General features: G+C 37.8%; 1 protein-coding gene across 1 annotated transcript in view; it reads left to right on the plus strand.

The window, feature by feature from the left end:
• The window catches only part of LOC124787826 (protein white-like), a 278,191-nt gene extending 252,045 nt beyond the window's left edge, over window positions 1–26,146 (plus strand). The window contains exons 7-13 of the mRNA XM_047254761.1: window positions 5,176–5,356; window positions 14,891–15,055; window positions 15,170–15,301; window positions 17,815–18,043; window positions 18,851–18,956; window positions 19,386–19,557; window positions 24,385–26,146. Coding sequence (XP_047110717.1) covers window positions 5,176–5,356; window positions 14,891–15,055; window positions 15,170–15,301; window positions 17,815–18,043; window positions 18,851–18,956; window positions 19,386–19,557; window positions 24,385–24,486 — 1,087 coding nt within the window. The 3' untranslated portion in view covers window positions 24,487–26,146. The remainder of the gene's footprint in view (window positions 1–5,175; window positions 5,357–14,890; window positions 15,056–15,169; window positions 15,302–17,814; window positions 18,044–18,850; window positions 18,957–19,385; window positions 19,558–24,384) is intronic.
• Window positions 26,147–27,937: the final 1,791 nt, after the last annotated feature.

A 27,937-nucleotide genomic window follows, 5' to 3' on the forward strand; every position in this document is an offset into this window, starting at 1 on the left:
TGGGTAGATCACATAACTAATGAGGAGGTATTGAATAGGATTGGGGAGAGGAGAAGTTTGTGGCACAACTGGACTAGAAGAAGGGATCGGTTGGTAGGACATGTTCTGAGGCATCAAGGGATCACCAATTTAGTATTGGAGGGCAGCGTGGAGGGTAAAAATCGTAGAGGGAGACCAAGAGATGAATACATTAAGCGATTCAGAAGAATGTAGGTTGCAGTAGTTACTGGGAGATGAAGAAGCTTGCACAGGATAGAGTAGCATGGAGAGCTGCATCAAATCAGTCTCGGGACTGAAGACCACAATTAAATGAGACCTCATCAGTAAACAGCACAATTTGGAGGAAATCTGGTCGACCAATCAATTGTTGGAGCAGCCACTGACACAATGTGACCCTTGCTGCAAAGTCAGTGCATGGACTCGTTGTGGGTGATATGGGTGTAATTGTTGTTCGTGGAGTACTCGCAACTCTCATATGTGCAGTGCCCATTTCACTTGCAATACGACGTAGTGGGGTCTGCTGCAACACGTTCCAACACCTCCTCTTCAAAATCAGGTGTGCGAGTGGTCCTCACGTTCCCTGGGCCCTCGTTTCTTCTTTCCAATGAACCAGTCTCCCATATTAGTCAAATGAGGGAAATAAACACTCATCATGAAAGATGATGTCTATTAGGAAATCGTTCTCTGTACAGTCTCTTGGCAGCGAGAGCATTGCAACTGTACCAGTACTGCTCCATCATACTGTCCTGTAACTCTCTGAATAGCACTGAGTAGTGAATGGGTCTGTCATTGATTCATGGTACGTTCTGGTATGGGACAACATAAATACGATACAACAGTCACCTTATGGACGGGGTAGCCGAGAGCACTAATGCGCTGCTGCCTGGACTCGGGTAGGTAAGCCGGCCCTGGATCGAATCCGCCTGGCGGATTAACGATGAGGGCCAGTGTGCCGGCCAGCCTGGATGTGGTTTTTAGGCAGCGTTCCACATCCCGCTAGGTGAATACTGGAATGGTCCCCACATTCCACCTCAGTTACACGACTCGCAGACATCTGAACACGTTCGCACTATTCCATGAATTACACTCGATGCAGACGGTAGGGGTACACTAATTCCATCCCGGGGGGTACGGGAAGGCGGCAGGAAGGGCATCCGGCCGCCCCTTTCCACTAACCTTGCAAAATCCATTCCTAACTATGCCGACCCTGCATCAGCGTTGGACATGGCAACAGTAAAAGAAAGAAAGAAAGATAGAAAGTCATCTTATGGACAAGTAAAGTAAACAAAACATGAATGATGACTTCCTAATAATCAGGCTTGCCCTCCTTGTTTCCTTGCAGGAAATAAAGATTGTACTTGTAAATAAAAAGCACAGTACGTGTATACTTGTATGCATGTTATTTGTAAATAAATTGGAAAATAATAATGCTAGACACAGCGGTAGACAAGTTTACTTCCGTATCTCATTTAGATGGCTTCTCTGACGCCAGGTTCGCTACCTCAAATTTTTCAGTGTAGCATTCTGTATGTCCTGTTACATTTTTGCACACTCTTATAGAAACACATTGTATACGATGCAAGCCCCAGTACAGTTCATGATGGAGGCAACTGATGAGCTCCACATTCCAGCCGTGACTGACCATTCAGTGCCAACCAGCCGGCATGTCATAATCCTCTGCTGCAGTCAGTTCCAGTACGTATGCAGGGGCATGTCGTCAGCTCACAGCTCACACAGCCGTTGTCAGCTCCACAGACCTTGGAGTCGCTGACTACTTCTCAGTCAAATAACTCCTCAATTGTCATCACAAGGCTTCCCTTTCCAGTCCACCCACCAAGGAAAAAACTCTAGCAGTACCGGGAATTGAACCCGGGTCCTTGTCGTGGCAGTCAGACTTGCTCTCAGCTACAGAAGCAGGCTGGTGGAGAGTATGTCGTACAGTATCATTGGCTTTTCTACCCTATTCCATTCGCATATCGTGCAAGGGAAAAATAAATGTCTATATGCCTCTATATCCACCCAAAACCCTCTTACCTTGTTCTCATGGTCCCCATGTGACACATACAATGGTATCAACATAATGGTCACACAATCTTTCTTGACTACAGGCAGTGGCGGCAGTAGGCGTAAACTGAACGTCGGCAATGAATCAACTTTGCGAGACCCCTTTCACTTTCCAGTAAACAAAAAAAAATGTTAAATTAAATGAGCTGAATTATGCACTAATAATAATTATACACAAATTGTATTATTATAATACACAAGGATTACTCTAACGACCAAAATTACATTAAACAAACTCACATTAAAATAAACGAAACTTCCGGGTTTTCTCCTCACTGTATTCTTTTTAAGATTATGTCGTAGTTAATACTAGCTGCTATTTCCACTGCCATTGATAGTACTGACAACACAGATGGTCTTTCTTCGCACATCATGCTTCTTAAGTATGTCTTAATCAATTTTAACTTTGAGAAACCTCTTGACTTGTTGCAGTACTAGTATGAGGTGATAGCTGAGTAGTTGATATACCCCTGTGGATATCAGAATGATCTGTATCAGGTGACCTTACCGATAAACAGATCACTCCCAATAACAAAGAACTGTTACATTCATGAAATATCAACACAGGTTACAACTGAACTAAATTTTCAACACCTTGACAGATGTCATATAATGGATCTGGAATAAAGAAATTAGAATGAGGACATATTTAATGAAGCAATGAAGTTTGCGGAAGCTGCACAGTGATTGCCGATTATTAGATAAGAACAAAGGAACAACAGAAAGAATCGTGCATGCGCCTACTGCCTGGATAGAGCACATGCTGAACCTGCATTTGCTAATAAGCGTACTTGAAATTTGAAAGTCCTAACATTAATCTGATGCCTTCTGCAGTTCACTTCATGAACACTGCTGTTGTTCACCGTACTTTGAGTTACAATTGCCCATGAGTGGCAGCTTTGGTGGCCCCAGAACTCTCTAGTTATCTGCCCCACATCAAAGGCTGCTCTCCCTCAGAGCATGGAGTTGAAGTCCGCCTCCTGAATGAAGTATCCCCTATTGAGTCTTGGATGGAAGTGACCTACAGAGTGCTCCAAGGAAGAAGTAAATTTTTACTCATTCTTTTTACTCATCATCCCTTGTGCATGATTTTAATCGCCAGTGCTGACCAATCAGATATGTTATAATTAAGACAGCTTTCTCCTTTCCATACTAAAATTTAATACAGTCAACCAATAACAGGGATTTTCAGTGCTAGAAATGATAAACAGGCACCACCTGATGCCCACTATCTGTCCTGTTTCGTGATGCAGCCAATAAGCTCTCCTCCACTTATGCACAGCTGAACTCCTTTCTCCCACTCCAGAATTTATATTAACCAATGGCAGCTGCTCTTACAGATTCTTAGAAAGAACCAAAACCTCCATTAGTTTGGCATCAGGCTGACAGCTACTAGCATCATGCTCCAAAACACAAAGGTGCAGGATGGCCTCTTTTGATTGTACCTTGTAGATCTTACCTCCAAACTGCCCCTTGATCAATGTTTTCCAAATTATGGGACTCATACTTAGCTCAGTCCTTTACAGTTCTGACACTCTATCACAGTTAGCTTGTACAAATAAGCTGAAATGTGCCTCCGGTACTGACAGATATGCCCCATTAAAAACTGTCTTTTATTATTCAGTAGCCCCTCGTCACTTAGGACACAAGCACTATTACCATCTAAGAAAGTGCAGACAGTGTATGTCTGGTGGGCCTCTGCTCACACAATACACAGCACCTAGCAGCATCCACCCTGGTGTCTCACACCTCTTAGCAGTGGCAGCACATGCACAGTGAAAAGGACCCATAGCCCCTCGAGGCTAATAGTTCACGCTGACCCTCGAGTCTCTGCTCTGTGGGGCTCCACACGACAAGCATTCAATCTGACTCTTTACTACTCATTTAAGTAATCCTCCAGAAGAAGAAATTAATATGGAATTTTAGCAGAGTTAACTTTATCAGTACTCATACAGTCATTTCTCAATGGAAATTAATTTTGATTAACTGGGTTTATCAATACAATGGAGTTTGATCATAATGTTTGGCAGCTTAGATAAAAACAGTTGTGTAACATTAGTAGTGTCTCTCTGAATTCATTCAGAGTCTACTGTAATGTATACCTCATAGGGTCTCCAACCTCTGGAATAATGTTGCACTACCTGTCGCATTATCAACTTGCGTAATTTCTTTTATAGATGCATTTTTCAAGAACCCCTTCCAACAGTTAAACCTTTCTTTTCACCTTCTCTTATACTGGTTTTAAGTGATCATTCCATTTTGCATCATGTCTTAGTATTACCCCTAAAGTCTAAATACATAAACTATGTCACATGTCCCAGAAGTTTGCGATTAATATTGTAATCTGACGCTGTTGGATTCTTTCTCTTTGATTAGTGTCATCTTCCATTTTTTCCTATTTAAAGAGTGACCATTCATTCCTCCAAGGGGAAATTTTGTCCAAGTCTCTCTGTACTTCCTTACAATTGTCCAGTGACAATACTTTCATGTGGACAAAAACATTTTGAGCAACCAACGTTATAATGCTGTTGATCCTATCTGATAAACTTTTTATGTATATTAAGAAAATTAGAAGCTCTATTATGCTTCCTCTGTCTCTTTTATGGTATTTAACCACATCCTTTCCTGCTCTTCTCTTGGTCCTTAATTGCACTTTTCATTGCACTTATTATAATTTGTCTTCCTTTAGCTCTCAGGCTGTTCTATTATACCTTGATTGTAGCTGGTGCAGTGCTTATCAATATACTCTCTTTGACCTCCACTTTCTCTGATGTTTCCCTTATATCTTTGTCTCCTCTTGTCCTCTCAACAGGTAGATCTCTCTCAACCTGACTTACGTAGTCATTCTTGCCAAACTTCCCAAACCTACACCTCTTTCCTCCACAAGAAAAGCACCAACAGTTCTGAAAGCTATAATAATTTTTTCTCTTTTGAATGTGCCTGTTGGCAGTATGGAAATTTTACTTCCTGGAGTATAAGTACTGGCCAGCCATTTCATGTAATTTTACAGATGATTATTCAGTCATTTAGTCAGGGGCTTATGTAGTAAGTTACTGAGGAGGAATATAAATAGTTACTAATTGTTCAATGCAGTGCATATGCATGTTGCAGGATGGGGGCGTCTTGCCCAGCCAACTACAACCCAGCTGACTTTTTCGTGCAGCTACTGGCCGTCGTGCCTGGTCGGGAAGATGCCTGTCGGCAGACTGTTGAGTTGGTCTGTGATGCTTTTGCTCGTTCTGAGATCGGACAGCGCATTGAAGCTGAATCTGAAGTGCATGGGGAACTCCAGGTATGCACACTACATTGTGGTTAAGCCTGTATGTCATATTTCTCTAAACAGGTACTGCTGTGATGTACTCCATCTTATTTGCTTGTTTCATCGAATCAATTAAGCATCTGTGTACTGCAAACACTATTAATCTTTAAGAAATTAATTTAAATGAAAAAAAAAATTAATTAGTTTATATATAACCCTTTCCACCCTGAACACCTTTTTTTAAAAAAAAAATGGTGAATAAAGTTGAATACTCTGTATACTTGGGCACAGTAGACACTGGGAAAAATAATAAAAAAACTCTTCCATAAAAAATGTAGCGGGAAAACAACTAGCACAATCGTGAGGGTCAGGTTCTATTTCACCAAAATTATTCTCTGACTTCCTGCTATTTGTTTGATATTATAAGTTACCTGAGGAACAGTTATGAATAAACAATTATTCTTTCATTACTTTTATTTATTAGTTATTATAAAAAATGTTACATAGATTGCAAATCATATTCTGTGGCAAAAAAATTAATAATAATTTTTTTAAAATTTATTTTGTAACACAAAGTCATGGTTCAGACTGCTTTACTTTTCATGAACTAATTTGAAACAATACTTTCCTTTTGCAAGACATAAGTACTTATTGCATTTTATGCACTTTGTCTTTGTTCTGGAACTGCAGCACTCATACTGACATGTTCGTGGTGACAAAATATCATCCACTGTCGGCCAGTGATCGTACCCATCATATCGCTTGTCCAAACCTGGTTTCGGATGGGGTTTGTAAACTTTTGCCTTTGTGGAGGTACTTAATGTATCATCTAATGGTGTTTCAAAGTCTTCAGCTCTCCTCTTTCTGTCTGGACATGACAGAAGAGCCTCAGCTAGAGACATTCTAAATTTCAACAGATCCCTAATGTTCTTTTTGGCAGTCTGGTTTTCACGACAGTGCTCTCTGTAGAGAAACCAGCAGTTGACCACTGAAAGGTCTATGAAATGCAGCAAGCACTTGAGTGTCCATTTTCTGGTTTTTAACCACGTTTGTTAACACTCAATCATGAATGTCTACACCACCCATATTGGCATTGTACTGCTAAGTTACAAAAGGGCAATCTACATCAAGATAGTGACCCTCCTGCTTACACCACCTTTGAACTTTACATTTTGGCTCAATGCCAGCACAAGTGGATGCTATCATGACCCTCTGACTGCCCTGCCACTCAGTAATTACTATAGCTTCATCTGCTCTAACATATGAATGACACTCTCCTCTTTTCATTCTTCCCTCTTTCAAATTAACATTCTTAATTCTGTTTACCATTATTGCGCCAGTAGCCTCCATTCCTTTCCCCTTAAGCTTTGTTAAGAGAGGAATTGTGGTAAAGTACCTATCAAAATAAACAAAACTTCCTTGTGGGAGAGTCTGTGTTAGTTGTAAAATAACAGAAGGGCCTAATCCTAATGACTTATCACCCAGAGATGTAGTAGGCCCCTGACAAATTTCAAAATCCAACACTATACCTGATGCTGAGGTCATGATAAAGATTTTAAGACCTACAGGCCTTTGTTTTCCTTTAACATATTACTTCAGTTTGCAACGCCCAGTAAAAGGGAACATTTGCTCATCAATACTGCTGTAGTTAAAGCTATGAGGCAAACTGTGACATCTTCTTCTTGCTGTGTCGATCACTGGCTGAACTTCCCACAGTCTATTAGTTTTAGCCTCTTCAGGTGGTTTTATAGTATCAACAAAGTGCACATTATTCCTGAGTGCAAAGAACCGGTCTCTAGACATAGTGTCACTAATAGCTGATAAAGAAATACATTTCTTCCAGTACATGGGTAACCAAGGATACCTCATGCACCCTATCATTAAATTTATCCCAAAAAAACACCTTCAGTTCATGAGCTGTAGTCCCTAGGGACTTCCCTGTCTTTGCAACACTACACATATTTGTATATTTCGCTGTCTCTTCAAAAAACTTTTCACTGAAATATTCAGCAGGTGTTCCAATTGGTGAAGGACTCTAGAATTAAAAAGAAGATACTTTAGTAAGAAAATGGGAATGATGCACGAAATAGGTAACTCAGATCGCACCTCTTTGTCACTGACCTCAACAGCACTGTAATTAATGTTTGGTGGATGAAACTTCTGAACAAAATTTTATCTCTGAAAGAGCAATGGTCTGACACCTTCCGTGACACTGTGTGAACTCCTCCACTCTTCAGGAACTTCTTTGGCACTCAAATTATCATCAGACAAATCGTTTGCCTGCTGAATAATTGAAGGAGAAGGAACAAACTCATCGTCTTCACCTGACAAAATGCCACTCAAATCCGAATCCTCTAATAGAGAACTGATTTGATTGTCTGATAAACCTGCATACAATAATATGAATGCGCATAAAAACTTTCCCATTCAAAACTGTATGAGAAGCATTAATACAGGGAGGCCAATGACACAATCAACAACACCCACTCGAGGATGAAGTTACTCAGTCAACACCTAACCTGCACAATCGTCCTAGTACAAATTTAATGCACAATTACTGTGCAAAGATATGTTGTTGTTGTTGTTGTTGTTGTTGTTGTTGTGGTCTTCAGTCCTGAGACTGGTTTGATGCAGCTCTCCATGCTACTCTATCCTGTGCAAGCTTCTTCATCTCCCAGTAACTACTGCAACCTACATCCTTCTGAATCTGCTTAGTGTATTCATCTCTTGGTCTCCCTCTACGATTTTTACCCTCTACGCTGCCCTCCAATACTAAATTGGTGATCCCTTGATGCCTCAGAACATGTCCTACCAACCGATCCCTTCTTCTGGTCAAGTTGTGCCACAAACTTCTCCTCTCCCCAATCCTATTCAATACTTCCTCATTAGTTATGTGATCTACCCATCTAACCTTCAGCATTCTTCTGTAGCACCACATTTCAAAAGCTTCTATTCTCTTCTTGTCCAAACTATTTATCGTCCATGTTTCACTTCCATACATGGCTACACTCCATACAAATACTTTCAGAAATGACTTCTTGACACTTAAATCTATACTCGATGTAAACAAATTTCTCTTCTTCAGAAACGCTCTCCTTGCCATTGCCAGTCTACATTTTATATCCTCTCTACTTTGACCATCATCAGTTATTTTGCTCCCCAAACAGCAAAACTCCTTTACTACTTTAAGTGTCTCATTTCCTAATCTAATTCCCTCAGCATCACCCGACTTAATTTGACAACATTCCATTATCCTCGTTTTGCTTTTGTTGAGGTTCATCTTATATCCTCCTTTCAAGACACTGTCCATTCCATTCAACTGCTCTTCCAAGTCCTTTGCTTTCTCTGACAGAATTACAATGTCATCGGCGAACCTCAAAGTTTTTATTTCTTTTCCATGGATTTTAATACCTACTCTGAATTTTTCTTTTGTTTCCTTCACTGCTTGCTCAATATACAGATTGAATAACATCCGGGACAGGCTACAACCCTGTCTCACTCCCTTCCCAACCACTGCTTCCCTTTCATGTCCCTCGACTCTTACAACTGCCATCTGGTTTCTGTACAAATTGTAAATAGCCTTTCACTCCCTGTATTTTACCCCTGCCACCTTTAGAATTTGAAAGAGAGTATTCCAGTCAACATTGTCAAAAGCTTTCTCTAAGTCTACAAATGCTAGAAATGTAGGTTTGCCTTTCCTTAGTCTTTCTTCGAAGATAAGTTGTAAGGTCAGTATTGCCTCACGTGTTCCAGTATTTCTACGGAATCCAAACTGATCTTCCCCGAGGTCAGCTTCTACTAGTTTTTCCATTCGTCTGTAAAGAATTCGTGTTAGTATTTTGCAGCTGTGGCTTATTAAACTGATTGTTCAGTAATTTTCACATCTGTCAACACCTGCTTTCTTTGGGATTGGAATTATTATATTCTTCTTGAAGTCTGAGGGTATTTCGCCTGTTTCATACATCTTGTTCACCAGATGGTAGAGTTTTGTCAGGACTGGCTCTCCCAAGGCCGTCAGTAGTTCCGATGCAATCTTGTCTACTCCGGGGGCCTTGTTTCGACTCAGGTCTTTCAGTGCTCTGTCAAACTCTTCACGCAGTAACGTATCTCCCATTTCATCTTCATCTACATCCTCTTCCATTTCCATAATATTGTCCTCAAGTACATCGCCCTTGTATAGACCCTCTATATACTCCTTCCACCTTTCTGCTTTCCCTTCTTTGCTTAGAGCTGGGTTTCCATCTGAGCTCTTTATGTTCATGCAAGTGGTTCTCTTATCTCCAAAGGTCTCTTTAATTTTCCTGTAGGCAGTATCTATCTTACCCCTAGTGAGATAAGCCTCTACATCCTTACATTTGTCCTCTAGCCATCCCTGCTTAGCCATTTTGCACTTCCTGTCGATCTCATTTTTGAGACGTTTGTATTCCTTTTTGCCTGCTCCATTTACTGCATTTTTATATTTTCTCCTTTCATCAATTAAATTCAATATTTCTTCTGTTACCCAAGGATTTCTACTAGCCCTCGTCTTTTTACCTACTTGATCCTCTGCTGCCTTCACTACTTCATCCGTCAAAGCTACCCATTCTTCTTCTACTGTATTTCTTTCCCCCATTTTTGTCAATTGTTCCCTTATGCTCTCCCTGAAACTCTGTACAACCTCTGGTTCTTTCAGTTTATCCAGATCCCATCTCCTTAAATTCCCACCTTTTTGCCTTTTTTTCAGTTTTATCTACAGGTCATAACCAATAGATCGTGGTCAGAGTCCACATCTGCCCCTGGAAATGTCTTACAATTTAAAACCTGGTTCCTAAATATCTGTCTTACTATTATATAATCTATCTGATACCTTTTAGTATCTCCAGGCTTCTTCCATGTATACAACCATCTTTCATGATTCTTAAACCAAGTGTTAGCTATGATTAAGTTGTGCTCTGTGCAAAATTCTACCAGGCAGCTTCCTCTTTCATTTCTTAGCCCCACTCCATATTCATCTTCTTTTTGGCATATTTTGCCATGAAGCTCTTTTCCTCCCGTGACTGACATAGTATAAAACAAAACAAATTATAGATATCCACCACACAACAGCGATAAATTATTGTCTTGTTCAGTATATGCACTAGTCCATGCACTCCTGCAGGGCTGATTAGTAAATTTGTTTGTCAAACATTTGCTGGCAGATCATACATCCAATGACACATTGTAGATGCAGTTTGCATTGTAGGTACAAAAGTATTGCTGCTTGATGTATACATGCAGACTGAAGTGAGTTCAAGATTATGACAAATACCAAATGAGCCAAAGCATGTATGGAAATTTGAATTGAAGAGGGAGGTGTGCTAGGGTAGTTCGTGAATTTGTGCAAAGCCACTATGCCAGGCTAGTGCAGTTGTAAGCACATCTGCTTAGTGAGCACGAGACCCAAGTTCAAATCCTGGCCTTGGTACAAATTTTCATTTGCCACTTCAGTATGCATGCAAACATCATAGATGTTTGAGAGATGAAAAGGTCTCTGGAACTGTATAGTTTCGTTTGATTAAAGCACCTATGCCTGAGTTTCAAACTGAATCTCTCTTTTTGTTTGGTGTTGAAGTGTTATTCAAATACAGTTGGAGAGCCTCTGTTGTGTTGTTCGAGTTTAGGGGGCATACCAAGTGAGGGAAAACCAAGTGAGCTGAGGTGTGAATGGGAACTGAGGAGGGAGGCATGCTAGGGCAGTCCGTACAGTTGTGCAGAGCCACTATACCAGGGTGGTGTAATGGTTAGTGTGTCTGCCAAGTGAGCAGGGGGCCCAAGTTTGAATCCTGGGCTTGGTACAAATTTTCATTCATTGTTTTAGTCTGCATATATACTTTGTTAATTCTTGTACCTGAAATGTAATCAAATCACACTTTACACCATAGCATGAGACACAAAAACTATAATGGACAGAACATCAGAGACAATCGTTACCAAACTCATTCATTGTTCTTTGTGTCAGTATTGGTGTTTGCTGTAGCTGTTGGCAGTCAGTTCTGCCACATATTCATACTTTTTAGTGCATTATTTTACTTCCATATAAAATGCCAATCTAATGTCTAAAACAATTAGTTTGCTAATTTAAGTGCTAACAAATGCTATGCACTTCAATTTAGGCAAAACACTAATACTACATGTCACATTTGAATTGTAAAACCATTGCTTAACCAAGTGAATGGTTAAATGCCACCCTGTGTTGTGTGTCCCCTCCCAGTTAGAAACCTGTTAATCTATTGAGGTGGTTATAGAGTAACATGTCATGACCTCTAAATCTGGGAAGTGAGTTTTGTCTTAATTTGATCCCAGGTCATTCTGCTTGGTTCTGCTGGTCAGTAGCACTTATACTGATGTTGGTGGGATGGATAAGTGTTTCCACTTCAATTATGCTTTGCAGAGATAGAAGTAATATGGGAAAAGACTACATTACAACACTAACACAAGGATAGTTTTCAATGCTTCTACACCCACATGTAGATTTAACTATTATTTTTCAGAAAATAGGCACAGGTTATTTATATAAAATAAAAGTGAATATATTGGACTCTGCATCTCTGCAGTTTATGTCTGCTACAAAGTTTAGGCCTCTGGATAGGAAAAACTTCTGCAATACTCACTCCATGGGACTTTCAAACACAGTAAAACATTGTGTCCACTGGTTAGGAGAGCCTGATCTACACTGCCTGACAGTGAAAGTTAAAAAATTAACATTACACCTTTTTGTGGGAGAGAATGAACACACTGGCATATCCAAACAGTTTAAAGCATGCATTAGAACTGCACAGACATGCATTGAAAGATGGCAGACAAATGCATTGTAAAGGCAGGCTGTGACTAAACTTAAAACCGGTGAAAGGGATGTAAAACAAAATTTCAAAAACAGAACTACATGAACTAGATTGTCACTAACCTTAGTTCAAACAAACAGCTGTCAAACTTTGAAAGTATTCTGGTTGTCTGATGTTCGCTAACACAACTGCAACATTTCTGCTGCTGCCGAAAATTAACTACTGTGTGATACTACAGTTGATCAGTGGACTGTGCCATTTTGTTTTGGCTCATCTGGTGGTGTGTATATAGGACTGTGGCATGGGGATTTGAAAGAGTACCAGGATGCAGATGTTCCTGCAAACAAACAAAAAAATAATTACATATCTTCATTTTTATGTGATAATCAAAATTATGACTACCTCTCATAACATTCACCAAAGTACATGTCATGGCACTCTCATCAAAGCCTTCTCCAGGTCAGTAAAACAGCTGTGCAGGCCACACCATTGTTTGATACTTTTCTTTTTAATCAGACACTGGTGAGAGCACAAACAGTGCAAAGGATAAATGTACCTAAACACTGTATAATCAAGGTTTCAAGTGATCAACAGACTGAAATCATTGCTGGGCCTTTAGACAATGTCCTCCTTCACAGCTTACTAACTAAAACACATGTAATGTGTGTGTGCGTGTGTGTGTGTGTGTGTGTGTGTGTGTGTGTGTGTGTGTGGGCACACACACACACACACACACACACACACACACACACACACACACACACACACACACACACACCATGGCTACCTTATCCCATCTAGCAACATTGTCCTGGCACACTGTAGACTAGATGATGTGTATGATATGGAAATAGACTGCTTGCAGTTATTGAACAAAATAGCATTTCCTCTCACAGAGTGGTACAGTGCATCTTTTACACCAAAAATATGCCAGATCTCACTGGAGATAAATGCATTTAAAATATCAAAGGATGGTCAATGAATTTTATATCATTCTTTAGCAGTGACATTTTGATAGCTGCTCCGCCATGTATGTCTTATTCAAGCTGTTTTTGTTGCACTGTTTTAGGTGACACTGTCTTCTCTAACTATATTTTAGATTCAACACTCATTTTGTGATGCTAGTGTTCCTGTAACAGGTAGCAATCCCTTTACTGCTATTTTACCACTTTCAGTAACCTGTATCTTTATCCCAGTTGTGCTATGCAGACAGAATTTTCACTTCAATAATTTATACTGTCACGGCATTAAAAGAAGGAAGATTAGGATTTAATGTCTCTTTGATGATAAGGTTATTAGTAACAGAGTAAAAGCTCTGTTTGGGGAAGTATGGGTAAGTAAATCTGCTGTGCTCTTTCAAAGAAACCATCTCAATATTCTTCTTAAGTGGTTTAGGGAAATCATGGAATACCTAAATCTGGAGTTAAATTGCAGCCGAACTGAACAGGAGTCCAGTGTCTTATCCCTGGGTCACCACATTTGGTATGAGACTAACTACATTAGCTCTACACTACTAAATAGGCACTCACTATTTGCCCTCATCAAATGTCTGCAAGCAAGGATGTACACCTCAATGATGCATACATTATTGTGCCTCAGAACACTTTCAACTCAAACAAAAATCTGTTTACACTAAGGTGTGTATTTAATTTTTCCATTCCCCCATACAAACAAAATTTCTGCCACAAGAATACTCATTTCATAGCAGAATGTATTCAGAAAATGACACTGAATTTTGAGTTTATAGGGCACATTCAAGAACTGATATTATCTATTACCAGATATTAAATCTCTGAGGCTTGCTCTGAATTCCTTTCATCTCTTCTTTCAACACAACTTTATGATGAACTCAGTCACTTGAAACTGAGTCAGGTGATACATTTGTTAGCATATTGGACTTTTATTCAGAAGGATAACAGTTCAAATCCCCATCCAACAATCCAAATTTAGATTTTCCATGGTTTCCCTAAATCACACATGGTAAATGCCAAAAAGTTTCCTCTGAAAAGGGCATAGGTGATTTCCTTCCTCATCCTTTGTAGCCCTTTCTTGCTCCATTGCCAATCACCAAACTGTTGATGGGACATTAAACTCTATTTATCTCTCCCTCCCCCTTATACATTCAATCACTTGAACAATGTTTAATTAGAGATACACTGCATTATTGTACATAGCTTCCTACACATATGCGTTGCATTTGTCCAGAATATTTCAAATAAAAATGACATCTTCTCTTTACCCTCACCAAACCTGATTTAATGAGTTGAGTCCACTTAATTTTCATTCAATGTATTATACTGAAATACAAGGTCTGTTCAAAAAATTCTGGAACATTCTTAATCTCACACCAATGGTATGTTGGAGTGAAATGCGGTTGGCATCCAGTTGTAATGCGATAAATGTAAAAAATAGACATAAGAAGCAACAGCTACAGAATATAGTGTATTTTATAAGTATAAATATAAGTCTGATGTTTGCAAAAGCCATCATTACGATGGCTCCACGCAAAGAAAATGTAAATAAATAAATAAAAAAACTTATGCTGACTCAACTATACATACTACTACTGTTTAAATACTGGCAGTGTTCATCATTATTATTGTAATACCTGTTATTTCATTCTATTAAATCAACTTCAGTTTACACAGGCTTTATATAATCCATTAAATTGTTTTCATTGAGTCTGTATTTTTATAGTCTGTCAATATGTATGACATATAAAGATTTTTTCTTATCACATAATATTGATAGGTTTAAAATTTTACAGTTCAGATCAGCCATGTGGAAAGAGCAGCCTTGGCAAGGTTTTGACAATGTGCATTCACCTTACAAGGCCTCGTGGTGTGCACAATTCCGAGCTGTACTATGGAGATCTTGGCTGAGTGTCATCAAGGAACCAATCTTAATAAGAGTTCGACTGTTGCAAACTGTTGTAAGTATCATTTATTTTTTATAGGTACTACAAGGATCATACAATTTCAGAACATCCATTCTTTTATTGAAATGAAGTAAACAGTTGATTGAACAGGCTTCTGTTTGTTTTCAGATGGTTGGCTTTCTGATCGGTCTCATATATTTTGGGCAGAAATTGGATCAAGATGGTGTTATGAACATTAATGGTGCTCTTTTTATTTTCCTTACAAACATGACATTCCAAAATGTACTGGCTGTAATAAATGTAAGTATTCAATTCTGAACAAATTCAGAAAAATTTTACAACACACAAAAATATGCACTGTATTTGTGAATCCTGTGAAGTACGGAAATTAACAACATGGCCTGTTGTGTGGTGTTATGCAGGATGTTTCAAATGACACTGAGAAACTTCAAGGTACTGCAATGGATGCTATAACAAGATAAATCTGGCATAGGCATAATGATAACCAGTGCCTACCAGAACATTGTCTGAGCAGCAGATGACACCATTTGTGCCACTGGACATGGTAGCAATCAGTTGAGAATAATGAATAACAATACAGAATTGAACAATTCAATGTGTTCATTTAGTGTAAGAGAAAGGAAATGCATATAAAGTAAAAAGGAGCAAATTACCTACAACAATCAGCAAAATACATAAAAGAAACTTGAAGTAGTAGGTACTGCTTTTCAAGCTAATTGTAAAATGAACCAAACAAAATGCCTGCCTGCATTATTCAAACATGCCCAGTACTTGTATAACACTGAATGACACAGTCACTCAGAGATACATGAAACAGAATAAACACCTTCAGAAGCTTCTATCTAAATTCTCACACTGAAGTTCATTGTTTGTTTAGGTCAGCCACTGGTCGAGAGATACTGATCCTCATATTTTGAATTATCTGTATTGTGGTTGTATGAGGTTTCACATTATAGTTTCCCATCCTCAGTTTGTCTTCAGAAATTTGTTCCTGCAATACCTTGAAGTTTTTTGTGTCACTGTAAAACACTGTAAAACTGTAAGTATAAAAACAAACTGTAATACACATCAAAAGATGTCTAAAAAGATTTGCCTTCCCTACTTTAAGTTACTGATGTGTAGTTATTTACTGAATTTCAGCAACTAGAGTAGTTCTAAAAGCAACCTTTTATAACCAGAGATTCTCCGATCAAGTTACATCTTTTGTTTATTTATTTGCTACCCATATAACAACAGTTTTAGGACACCGATATAGGTTTAGTTGACATATATAGATATATAGTGAGATACAAGTATGTATGAACTGCACTTCTCTTATCAGTAAAAGTAAATGCGAACGATGGTATAAAAAGTGAGGATCAAAAATTATCAGTTTTCTGTAAACTACAAACTTTATGTTCTGAAAGCCTTTATAAATGGATGCCAGAAACTTCTCTCTTTTATTTAATCCTTTGCTGCCCCGCCCCCCCCCCCCCCCCCAAAAAAAAAAAAAAAAAAAAAAAAAAAAAAAAAAAAAAAAAAAAAAAAAAAAAAAAAAAAAACTAACAGTGGTTTCCTATACAACGCTTTACTTCAATTTTGTGTTCTATAACCTATTACATGAATCGCCTTCCATTCTTGATAATGGTACCCATGGCTTTTAAATCATAAATGAAGTTCCTTTTTTATGCTTCAATTATACATTTATAATTAATATTGACTGTTTTCTATGTCTGTACGTAATAATATAATGGAAGGAAACATTCCACGTGGGAAAAATTATATATAAAAACAAAGAAGAGGTGACTTACCGAACAAAAGCGCTGGCAGGTCGATAGACACACAAACAAACACAAACATACACACAAAATTCAAGCTTTCGCAACAAACTGTTGCCTCATCAGGAAAGAGGGAAGGAGAGGGGAAGACTAAAGGAAGTGGGTTTTAAGGGAGAGGGTAATGAGTCATTCCAATCCCGGGAGCGGAAAGACTTACCTTAGGGGGAAAAAAGGCCTTTTTTCCCCCTAAGGTAAGTCTTTCCGCTCCCGGGATTGGAATGACTCCTTACCCTCTCCCTTAAAACCCACTTCCTTTAGTCTTCCCCTCTCCTTCCCTCTTTCCTGATGAGGCAACAGTTTGTTGCGAAAGCTTGAATTTTGTGTGTATGTTTGTGTTTGTTTGTGTGTCTATCGACCTGCCAGCGCTTTTGTTCTGTACGTAATAAGTTTTACTCGTGAGATACATACAGTTCACCTTGCCCGTGAATCCTCTCCCTGTGCTCTGCAATAAAAGACATCAAATATCACCTTCTTCCCTCAAAGTGATATTTGGTTGCCCAACCAACCAACAAAATATCAATCCCTGTCATCACTATGTTGCTCTTGCTTTCAGTGAACCCCACTGGTCACTCCTTTACAAATGATACCAGGTACAAGGTCTGTCCCAACCTACTCCTTCCATTACCTAAATGTAGTCAGCTCTGTATCTCATGAAAGTTGGGACCATGTGCTTCCATAACTGGTGCACAATAATCCAGCTGTGCTGCAATTACTGTGCAGTGTTCTGTCTAGGTATTACATCTAAGTATCTGACCAGTCACACAGATGGCTACCATTAAATTTTGGCTAGTCACAAACATGATCACCCAAATGTTGAACATGCTGTAATTAAAACACGAAAGGCACAACTTTTTGTTTATATATGGTCAACTTTTGTATGTATGAGAAGTTAATAAAGATGGAAAAACTATTTATTTATTAAGTCATTAACAGCATTAGATGTGCATATTAAAGATTTTGTTGAAATTGTTACAGGTGTTTTGCTCAGAGCTACCAGTTTTCTCTAGGGAGCATTTAAATGGAATGTATCGAACAGATGTTTATTTCTTGAGCAAAACTTTGGCAGAGCTACCAATTTTTATTGCAATTCCTCTCATTTTCACATCTGTATCATACTACCTGGTGGGCTTCAATCCAGATCCACAGAGATTTGCAATTGCCACGTTAATTGTTATACTTGTGGCCAATGTGGCTACTTCTTTCGGTAAGAATCATTTGAGATTTAGACACTCTCTCTCTCTCTCTCTCTCTCTCTCTCTCTCTCTCTCTCTCTCTCTCTCTCTCTCTTAATGCAGTAACAATTACTAAAATAAAGAAATATGTAAGAGAGATGCAACATAAAAATAAAGGATCCAAAGTAGAATTTATACAGCTTCACTGTTCACATGCTCAGGACCCAACAAATTTTCTGTGAATGTGAAAATGGTACCCAGTTTCTCTCTAAAATATTTACTTGTTTCAGAAGTACCACTAGATAAAAAGTGCCTATGAGTGTGTGTAGGGGGTGGAGTTTATAATGAGAAACGAACAAACTTTTTTCATTGCCAACAGATGTTATATGAAACAGTCCATGAGCAGAATTTGGGGTGTATGACATACAAGAGAAAACATCGAATCATTTGAGTTTGTGTTTTTCGTCGGTTTTAAAATATTTATATAAATAATCTCTCTCTTAGTTATGTCTAAAGCAAGGAATTCATTGCCCGAAATACTTAATAAATAAGTACAAATGAGGTAACTAACTTCACTCAGTGAACTTAGCACATTAGAATGACATTGATCAAGCGTTGAGTTGTTGGCAGCATTTTACCTGTACAGTTCTTATGCAGTTTATATATGTTGCAGAAACACATTACATATTCAATTAAATTACCATTTACTGTTTAGCTGTGCAAACTAGCTGTGTTGCTAATAAATAATAAATCAAGATGTGAAATTTGTGCTGAGACTAATTGTAAAAAATTAAATACTTAAGCCACACCCTTCATTAAAGAATATTGTGTCTTTTCAGGATACCTCATTTCATGCATCTCATCTAGTGTGTCAATGGCACTCTCCATAGGACCACCAGTTGTTATTCCATTCTTGCTGTTTGGAGGATTCTTCCTTAATAGCGCGTAAGTTTTAGTATAGCTAAGTCACCATTTATTGGAATGTTTCTCCCTCTCTTTCTCTCTCTCCCTCTTGCATCTGCAGGCACTTCCTCTCCCAAGTGAAACAAACATACAGTATTTGTATGATGTTACTAAATCAAATAAAAATATCACCAACATTTATCACTTACTTGTACATTGAAGAAATAGTAAGGAATTATTCACTATACAAAGTGGAATTTTAACATAAAATATGTTAGTGTAGACAAATATTTTGTGGGAAGTATGCATATTACTGACTCACTGTGTGTAATAGTGAAGATTTGACTATACTTATTTTAATTAAAATTCTCCATTCTTTAGTAATCTAATAGAGCATTTTTATTCACATCCACTGGTAAGAAGTGCACATGTTTGTTCTTGAGTTTAACTCCTTGTACATTTCTGCCCTAGATCTGTTCCTTCATACTTCGAGTGGCTTAGTTACTTGTCCTGGTTCAAGTATGGAAATGAAGCACTGCTGATTAATCAGTGGTCTGGAGTGGAGGAAATCAGCTGCACAAGAGCAAACAGCACATGTCCGAGCAGTGGCCATGTTGTCCTCGAGACACTTAACTTTTCAGAGGTGAGAACATATATTACTTCTTCATTGACAGTTTCTCATTGTATTTATCATTTTCATTTTTCATATTTCACATATTATGAAAAAAAATTAGATGTTTATCAGTATTCAGTTTGAGTAATTAACTTACTGTCTGTTTTAATGTATTTCTTCCACCAACACAGTTTTTGAGATACACTTTCCCCTCTCCTCTCTATGGTTCCAAAACCTTTTCCTTCTTTCTCAATTTCATGTGAGATATTTGACACTTGTTACGATGGTATCCTTACCATGTTAATGCAGATTTTCTTAATTTTAACTGCAAAGAGCCCAAAGTAACTAATTATCTTTCATTTACCACATGTAATCAAGCCAAACATTGGGACTGTTAACTTGTTTTGGTGGTTTCAGAATCTCACGTAGTCTTTCATGGTTTCCCTAAAACACTTCAGAATAGCACCATATACATTCCTTAAGGATGCCGCAACTGCTTTTTTCCTTTTTCCCCACCATTACCAAATGAGCTATTGTACAGCCTCTAAAGATCTTTACACTAGTTAGACTTTCAGTACTTATCTTTGTTTTTTTTACTTTTATGGACATGCTGGAATGCTTTTATGCATAGAGACAGTTAAAAAATGTGAACAAAGTGTTTATTTATAATGTAATGAACATTCTTATTATTACATATTTAAAGAATTGTCTTCCTCAGGGTCTATAAAAATGCCTAAATTTAAAAACAATATAGTTTTGATTTATGCCACTAAAGTTGCATATTTTATCTACTAGCCTGTATAAGAATCACCAGTCTGTTGTTTTATATCTGCTGGCTGGTTGTCAAGGACCTAGAGATCCATTCACAATGAACTGTGATTTTGAAAAATTTCTAGAATTTATTTTCCTTCTTTATGTCTTTCAAGTACTTTTACTTTCCAGTTTTCTTCATTTATATTTGTAATTACCCCTTTTAAACTTCCCTGACAAATTCTAAAGTGATTAAAGTATACTAGTGTTCACTAATAATGCCCATCTGGTAATTATGACTTAGGTTTTCTGTTGTTTGCCGTACCTCTTCAGATAAATCCCAGATAGCTCCTTTGTATAGACCATTGTCATACAATGTAAGCTTTCATGGCCAGTACTAATTTTGCATATGAAGATGTCTTCTGCAAACAGAGAGGAAATGTCAGGAGAAAGTTTTATACATTGACTACAGCCTGATAGCCTGGAAGTTTTAAGTGAGACCATTGTCAATTTCCTTCCTCATTCTTCAAATCCAGTCAATTGTCAATTGTCAATTGGTACATTCTAAATCTCTTGTTAATTATATTCTACATTTTTTCAACAGCCTTTCCATACATTTCTTTGACTTCGCTCTACTATTACAGTACCAGAGTTAATTCTAAAATTCCTTATTTTCTTATCAAAAGCCTCATATAACAGTCTATGGCCCTGAGCCATCAACAATTCTCAAATAACTTGTTATATCCTTAAAAAATCTGATTAATGGGATATTTTGTTAGTTTCCAGCTGATTCTTCAGCTTATACATTCTTAACACATCTGTTCAGCTACTGAAACACTAAAGTTTCAGAATGCTTTCTTGATTGATTTGTATAACTCATAACCATACAATCAAATATTTTGTCATGGTTTAGAAAAGTCATCAATAAATCCCTCATTTCTTTTCAGTAATATTATTACATCTGCTTGAGAATTAATGCGAATTCTACTGGCCTTGTCATACCAATATTTGAAGTATTATAATTATTCTCTGAAAATGCACAAAGTGCAGAGTAACTGCAGTATACTGATATTTTTAAATTACCATACTTGAAAGTAAAGAAACAACTTATCTCTGGTGTATGGAATTTTCTTCTTTTGTAACTATTTTTAGTATGTTACTAAATCTTGAATATCAGTCTGCCCTACTGTGTTCACAGTATGTATGTTCACTCTAACTGAGCAACATCTATTTCCTTCTTTCATTTTCCTCTTAAAATTTTCTCTCTTGTCTTCACTTATTGCAGTTCTTTCACCCCATTCTTTTATCATCATCAACTATGATTTATAGTTTCTTCTAGTACCGGAACCTTACTTTTGCTTCTCTCTTTGCCAGTCTTTATTCTAAGAATTTCTGTTCTTTCCCTCCTCCTTTTTTATTTTGAAATAGTATCTTTTTAATGCTTCACGACTTTTCTGCATTGCTTTTGTTCACAGACATTGCTGTTATCTGCTTTTCCTTGGTGTAATTGCTTTATGTTTTTCCCTGTTTTTTCATCCTTGCACTTCAGTACAGAAATGTGTGGTACTTTGTCCACACAACAAGCAGAGATGTTTACAAGTTAAGCGTATGTTGTTATGCATTCTGCTAGAAGAAACACTGCTAAAGCTAATGGTGATTGTTAGTCACCCAACCAAAGCCTAACTATAAGATGTTTTCAAATTTCCATTACACAGTCTGAAGGCCTGTAGTGTGGTTGGAGTAGGTACTATTTTGAACAAGAACTCTTGTCTGAAATGATACTGTTTCCCTGCTACAGGTACAAACATGTAACATAATGTTTCCAACTCTTCCATATCTACTGTATGAGAAAGCAATATTAATGTAATGCTATAGTTCAATGTGTGGCTCAGCAGCTTAATGACTAAGTGCCATATTACAAATCCAAATGTCTAGCATTCAGTTTACAATAATTTGCAGTAGTGTTTCTGCTAACTTCACTTGTTTGATCTTTGGCAATGATTTGTATTAGTGAACAATGTGAAGCTGAACCATGATTCAGAGACCATTTTAAATTTTTAATCACCCTCTAACTGGCTGAGTAAGCCATTTAATAAGTCAGAGGAAGGCAAGAGCCTACCACTTCCAACATGACTGTATGTAGTAAAGCAGTGGGTTGATGACAGGATACCTTCCTTGGTAATTAACATATTTGTAGCCACTATTTTAGCAGTGATACACAGGGCAACCCATTTCTGGTACAAATCAAATGACTTATTAATATAAATATTAGAAGGAGTAAAGGTAAAGAACTCATTGTACATTGAGTGGTTGATTGGCACAAACCAGACTGAAAACATCTTCAGAGCTAAAAGAAATTGTGCAGCTCAGCTGGGAGTGAGAGACTGTGTTGGTAGGAGTTGTCCGAGAGAGGGAGTGAGGGAGGGCAATAGATAGATAGATAGATAGATAGACAGACAGACAGCAGGTGATACAGGAATCTACATCTACATCCGTACTCTGCAAGCCATCTGACAGTGTGTGGTGGAGGGTAATGTGTTATGTGCCACCAGTGAGCTTTCCCTGGAGCAACGAGGGAGAATTGCACCACACACAATGAAGTGGTGGAAAGTGAAGGACGGGGAGGGGGGGGGGGGGGGGGGGGGGGGGAGATGTTATGAGGGAGAGTGAAGTTGTGGTTCAAAGATGGTTCAAATGGCTCTGAGCACTATGGGACTTAACATCTGAGGTCATCAGTCCCCTAGACTTAGAACTACTTAAACCTAACTAACCTAAGAACATCACACACATCCATGCCCGAGGCAGGATTTGAACCTGCGACCGTAGCAGCCACTCGGTTCCAGACTGAAGCGCCTAGAACCGCTCGGCTACTGCGGCCGGCAGTGAAGTTGTGGTGGAGATAAGACTGTGGCTGCAGTATGTTCTGCCACTGGTGTGTAAAGTCTACCCTTGGCCATACTTTAGGTGTGGCTATTCATAGAGGGAGACAGCTAGCTGGTAGTTGTGCTCACATAAAAGGATGTACAGTAGTTACACCAGAGCTTTTATATGGTAAGACTTCTTTAACAGCTGCCCCTATGGTAAGACTTCTTTCACAGTTGCCCCTGCCTCTGATAGAGCAGGATATGTTGGTGATGAAGTTGGAATAGGATGAGCTGGTTGGGTGTCTGGGACAGATTTTGCACCTGTCTTGCACACAGATTTGAGCCATGTGGAAAGGGCTGTGGAGCAGGTATGACAGCAGGATGGACCGAGATATTTTGTGTATTGTTGGGTAGCAGAGGAATACGTGTTTCAGGGGAGTGGGAGAGATATCAGGTAGGATGTTTTTTGAACATGATAATAGGCTGCTGAAGCACTGGAAGGATGTGTTTGTCATTCCATTCCAGGGTGATACTGGGAAATGAAGGGTTGCTCCTTTGCTACTGGGTTATTGGGTGTGTTTAGAGGATTCAGATGGGGAAAGGGGGGAGGGGGGGGGGGGAGGTATGTGCGCCTATGGGTTGGGAGATGTGCTTTTTGGACTAGGTATGGAAGGTAATAATTGTCTTTTAAGACCTTAGTAAGATCTTCTGCATACTGGCACTCCCTACAGATGCACACTACATAGAGGCAGCTGGGCTAAATGGGAGAGACATTTTAGTATAGAAGGGATGGCAGCTACTAAAATGCAGATGCTATTGATGGCTAGTGTGCTTGATACAGAAACAGGTAGAGAAAGTAAACATAAAATAGTTATAAATTATTGGGCTTTTGGGATGTGCTGTCACTTTCTAAAGCAAGAAAAGAGTGACTTTCCTGCTTAATCGAAGTCTTGCTTCATCTTTCAGTTGTCTGCTTCTTTCACAAAATGAGGGGTCAAAGGTTTTAACAGTTGGTGAATATATCTGTATTTGTTTGTTTCAGACAGTTTGCTGCTTTCTGGTACATAACTATGTTTTCTGTATTAATTTACTGATTACATTTTCATTTTTGCTACTTCTTCAATAGGTGCTCAGAGAGAGAGAGAGAGAGAGTTAGCATTAGAGTTCATGAGTGAGTGACTGTGTTTGTGTTTTAATTTTTAAATTCACATATTAATAAAAAAAATTGTATTTTTCATTGCAGGATGATTTTTCCATGGACATTATCAGCCTTTTTGCACTGATTGTGGTCTTCAGGTTACTGGCTTTCTTAGCTCTGCTAGCACGGGCATCACATACACATTGACAAAATAATACCTAATGAGCTAGTCATGAGCTCAAGCTGTACAGGATACCAGCAGTAGCAAAGGCACCGGCAATGCAGGACATTATATGCTTGGAAGCTTGTGCTGAAAATAATAGTGGAGTGTGATATACAACATAGGTCATTATGTGATGTATCTAGAATGAGCAGTTTTGTAAAATTAATGTGCAATTTTATGAAACAATTGTGTGAATTATTATATAGTCTGTGTTTGGAAATGTTGGGTATAGCTACATGCTGGATTTATAGTTCTCTATGAAGGCTCTGCGTTATGGATTTCCAGGATATCTCCAATACAAACACAAAAGAGAATATAATTTTTTCCTCAAATATGAGGCTGTGACAAAGTATATTTTAAGCATGAAAAGTGACTTTCAGGCTTCTGTTTCAATTAGAGAAAATAAATTGCTACTCTCACCATCAGTCATCAATGCAAATTGTATTTAAGGAGTGGCAATAGATGTTTGCCAATGAAGTTCCATAAGAGTTGGATTATTTCTAAATATAATAATGCTGAAGTGATACAGAGTTTAAAAACTCTCAGAGTTTGTTTGGATGGTCCTCCATCTGTTTCCTTGTTCCCTCAAAAATAATGGTTCTTCAAGAGCTTTCCATCCTCATCCATAATTAACTTTTTTTCATTGATCTCTCATGATTGCCTCTTAGTTCAGTATCACATAGTCTATGCAGCCTTTCTCTAAAACTCATTCCAAATATCACCATTGCATGCACTTTCAGCTCTTCTTGTTACATTATTCTTCAAACTGGGATGACTTTTTTCAATTATTATCTTGTTTCCTTTCCCTTTTCATCTATAATTTAACAGAATTCACTATCTGGGTATTATATGAAAGATATAGACATATACTTTTGTCAGTTTCAGAAGTATTAGTACTGACTCATTACTTCCTTCAAGAAAATAATGTGTAGAAATAAGTTGATGATTTCATCCTGTGATAGATCATCTGATGACAAGGAGAAAGACCTGCATATATTAACCATTATGATCAATAATTTTTATCACATGTCATCTGACAGTTTGTGATTTAACTACAGATGCATATTCAAGACACCAGGGGCAACTGTTAGCAATACTACATAACATAAAGTACAATTTAATTTCCTATACTTAAATGCTATTTTATGTACAATATTACAGAATTCTGTGTCACATAAAAACTAAATACAAAGCCAAAATTTTCTAAATTTGAACTCTTTTAACTCACGTGAAAGAGACAGATTTATTAACAGTCATAGCACCTCTAACATCTAATTATAAATTATTTTTTGTAGAGTTTTCTGGATATGGAATTGTATTTATTTTCAATAATCTGTTGCTTGTTACAACTGAGTTTCTCTATAAGGGAACATCACATATCTTACTGCTGATTTCTGAAAGCAAACAGTTAACTTGTTTTAAAAAAATGTAAAATAAGTGCTTGACATCATGCAGGTTCTTTACAACAGCATGAATGGAAAACTGCTACAGTTTATATATCTGTGGTATAAATGGTACACCCATGTCTAGTATGTTGTCAGAGAGGTACATTTTCTCACTAGTGATGCAAGAAATTTTTTGTAGCATATTATTTAAAAAATGAACTATATTTTGTTTTAATAAAGCTTTTTTTCATTTTTCAAATATTGATTTTTCACACTGAGTCTATAAGAGTTTGTTTAAATAAAAGATACTTTAATACAAAAGAAAGTCTTTCCTCTACATTTAACTTCCAGAATACAATTATAAACGGAGAACAGAAAAGCATAAAAGCCTTTTAATCCCGACTCATATTAGATTTCAATACTTATGGTAAAGTTCATCGAAACACAACCAGCTACAGGAGATAAGAAGTGAAATTTACATATTTACTTAGATTTCTGTTAAGTGTCCAAAACTTAACATTTTGTTAATCACTAGTTTGAAAACAATTCAGACTATTTTTCTTCCTCCATAATTTTGTTTTTCTTATCACTACATCCATTGATGTCCACCACACATCCTTTCATTTTTTTTCATGATATTTCTGTGCTATTATTACTTTTGAGATGTTGATTCTTGTTACACATCCTCATCTTATTACTGTTGCTTTCAACATCCTATATTTTGCTAATAATAAAGGGATATACTAAAGTAAAGGGAATTACTAAAACTAAACAACAATTATTTTAAATCATGGACATATACAGGGTGGGTGAGAATTAACTCCCTATTGAAAATTGTTTATAACTTCTTTTAATATTTAACCAACTTTCAGGAAACAAAAACATTTTGTTCATTACAATGGTAGAACTGTTATGCATTGCTAAAATTCAACATAAGCACCACCATTATCTACCAGTTTCTGCAAACAGTGGTGGATGTTAGTAACAGACTTCTGCAGATAATAGAGCAGTACATTTCCAAGAACTTGGCAAATTTCCTTCTCCAGTTCATCAAGAGTTTTTGGTTTTGTGTGATAAGCTTCTCCTTTTACCTACCCCTAAGTGAAGAAATCACAGGACATTGGGTCAGGACTCATTGCTGGCCAATCAAGGGAGCCATGACATCAGAACCAGTATCCTGGAAAACAGGTGTTGGGCCACACATGGACAGGATATCCAAAGTGAGGCAGGGCCCCATCTTGCTTCAAGATTAGGTCATTGTAGTTGTTCCATGTGGATACAATACCATTAACATAATTTTCCAGCATATCAAGGAATTGTTCTGCATTTATTGTGTCCCGAATGATATAGAAATCCACAACTTTTCATGAATGTCGTAGCACACCACACAGTGATCTTTGGGCAATACTGGCTTTGTTCAACAACTACCCTCAGATCTTCTGTTGCTCAATAATAACAATTGTGCCATTTAAACTCCTCAACTTGAAACATGGCTTCATCTGATCACAGGATATTACTAAAAATATCAGACCAGTCTTCACACCAAGCAAGCATCACCTCCCTGTAATCCAACCAATAATCAGTATTCTGGCAATAATTCCTGGCAGTAATGTGATTTCCTCAGACGAAAATTCAACTCTTTCTTCACAACAGTTGGGATCAGGTTGACCCACTTTTGCAAGATGCCTGGCTCTGTGATTTCTGAAGACTTCCTGAACCTCTTGCACATTTTCCTTCATCCTGCATGCTGAGAGCACACAAATGCTCATAACATCTCATTCAGAACTTGTGTCAGTTAGCTTTAAGTAGAAATTCCTTAGGATCTTTGCACATACTGACGCACAAGGTCCTTTCACACTTTGCACCATCTCTGTACTTGTACCACGGATTGCCATACTTTGTACTGGGATGCCAGCTGAGCCTACTCATGAAAGGTTAGACTTGTGCCATGGTCCACCACTGATATTTGCAATGACGTAAATGAGATATAATAAGTTCTACCACTGTACGGAACAAAATGTTTTGTTTCATGAAAATTAGTTAAGTATTT

The sequence above is a fragment of the Schistocerca piceifrons genome, chromosome 3 (assembly GCF_021461385.2).
Source record: "Schistocerca piceifrons isolate TAMUIC-IGC-003096 chromosome 3, iqSchPice1.1, whole genome shotgun sequence".
NCBI lineage: Eukaryota > Metazoa > Arthropoda > Insecta > Orthoptera > Acrididae > Schistocerca > Schistocerca piceifrons.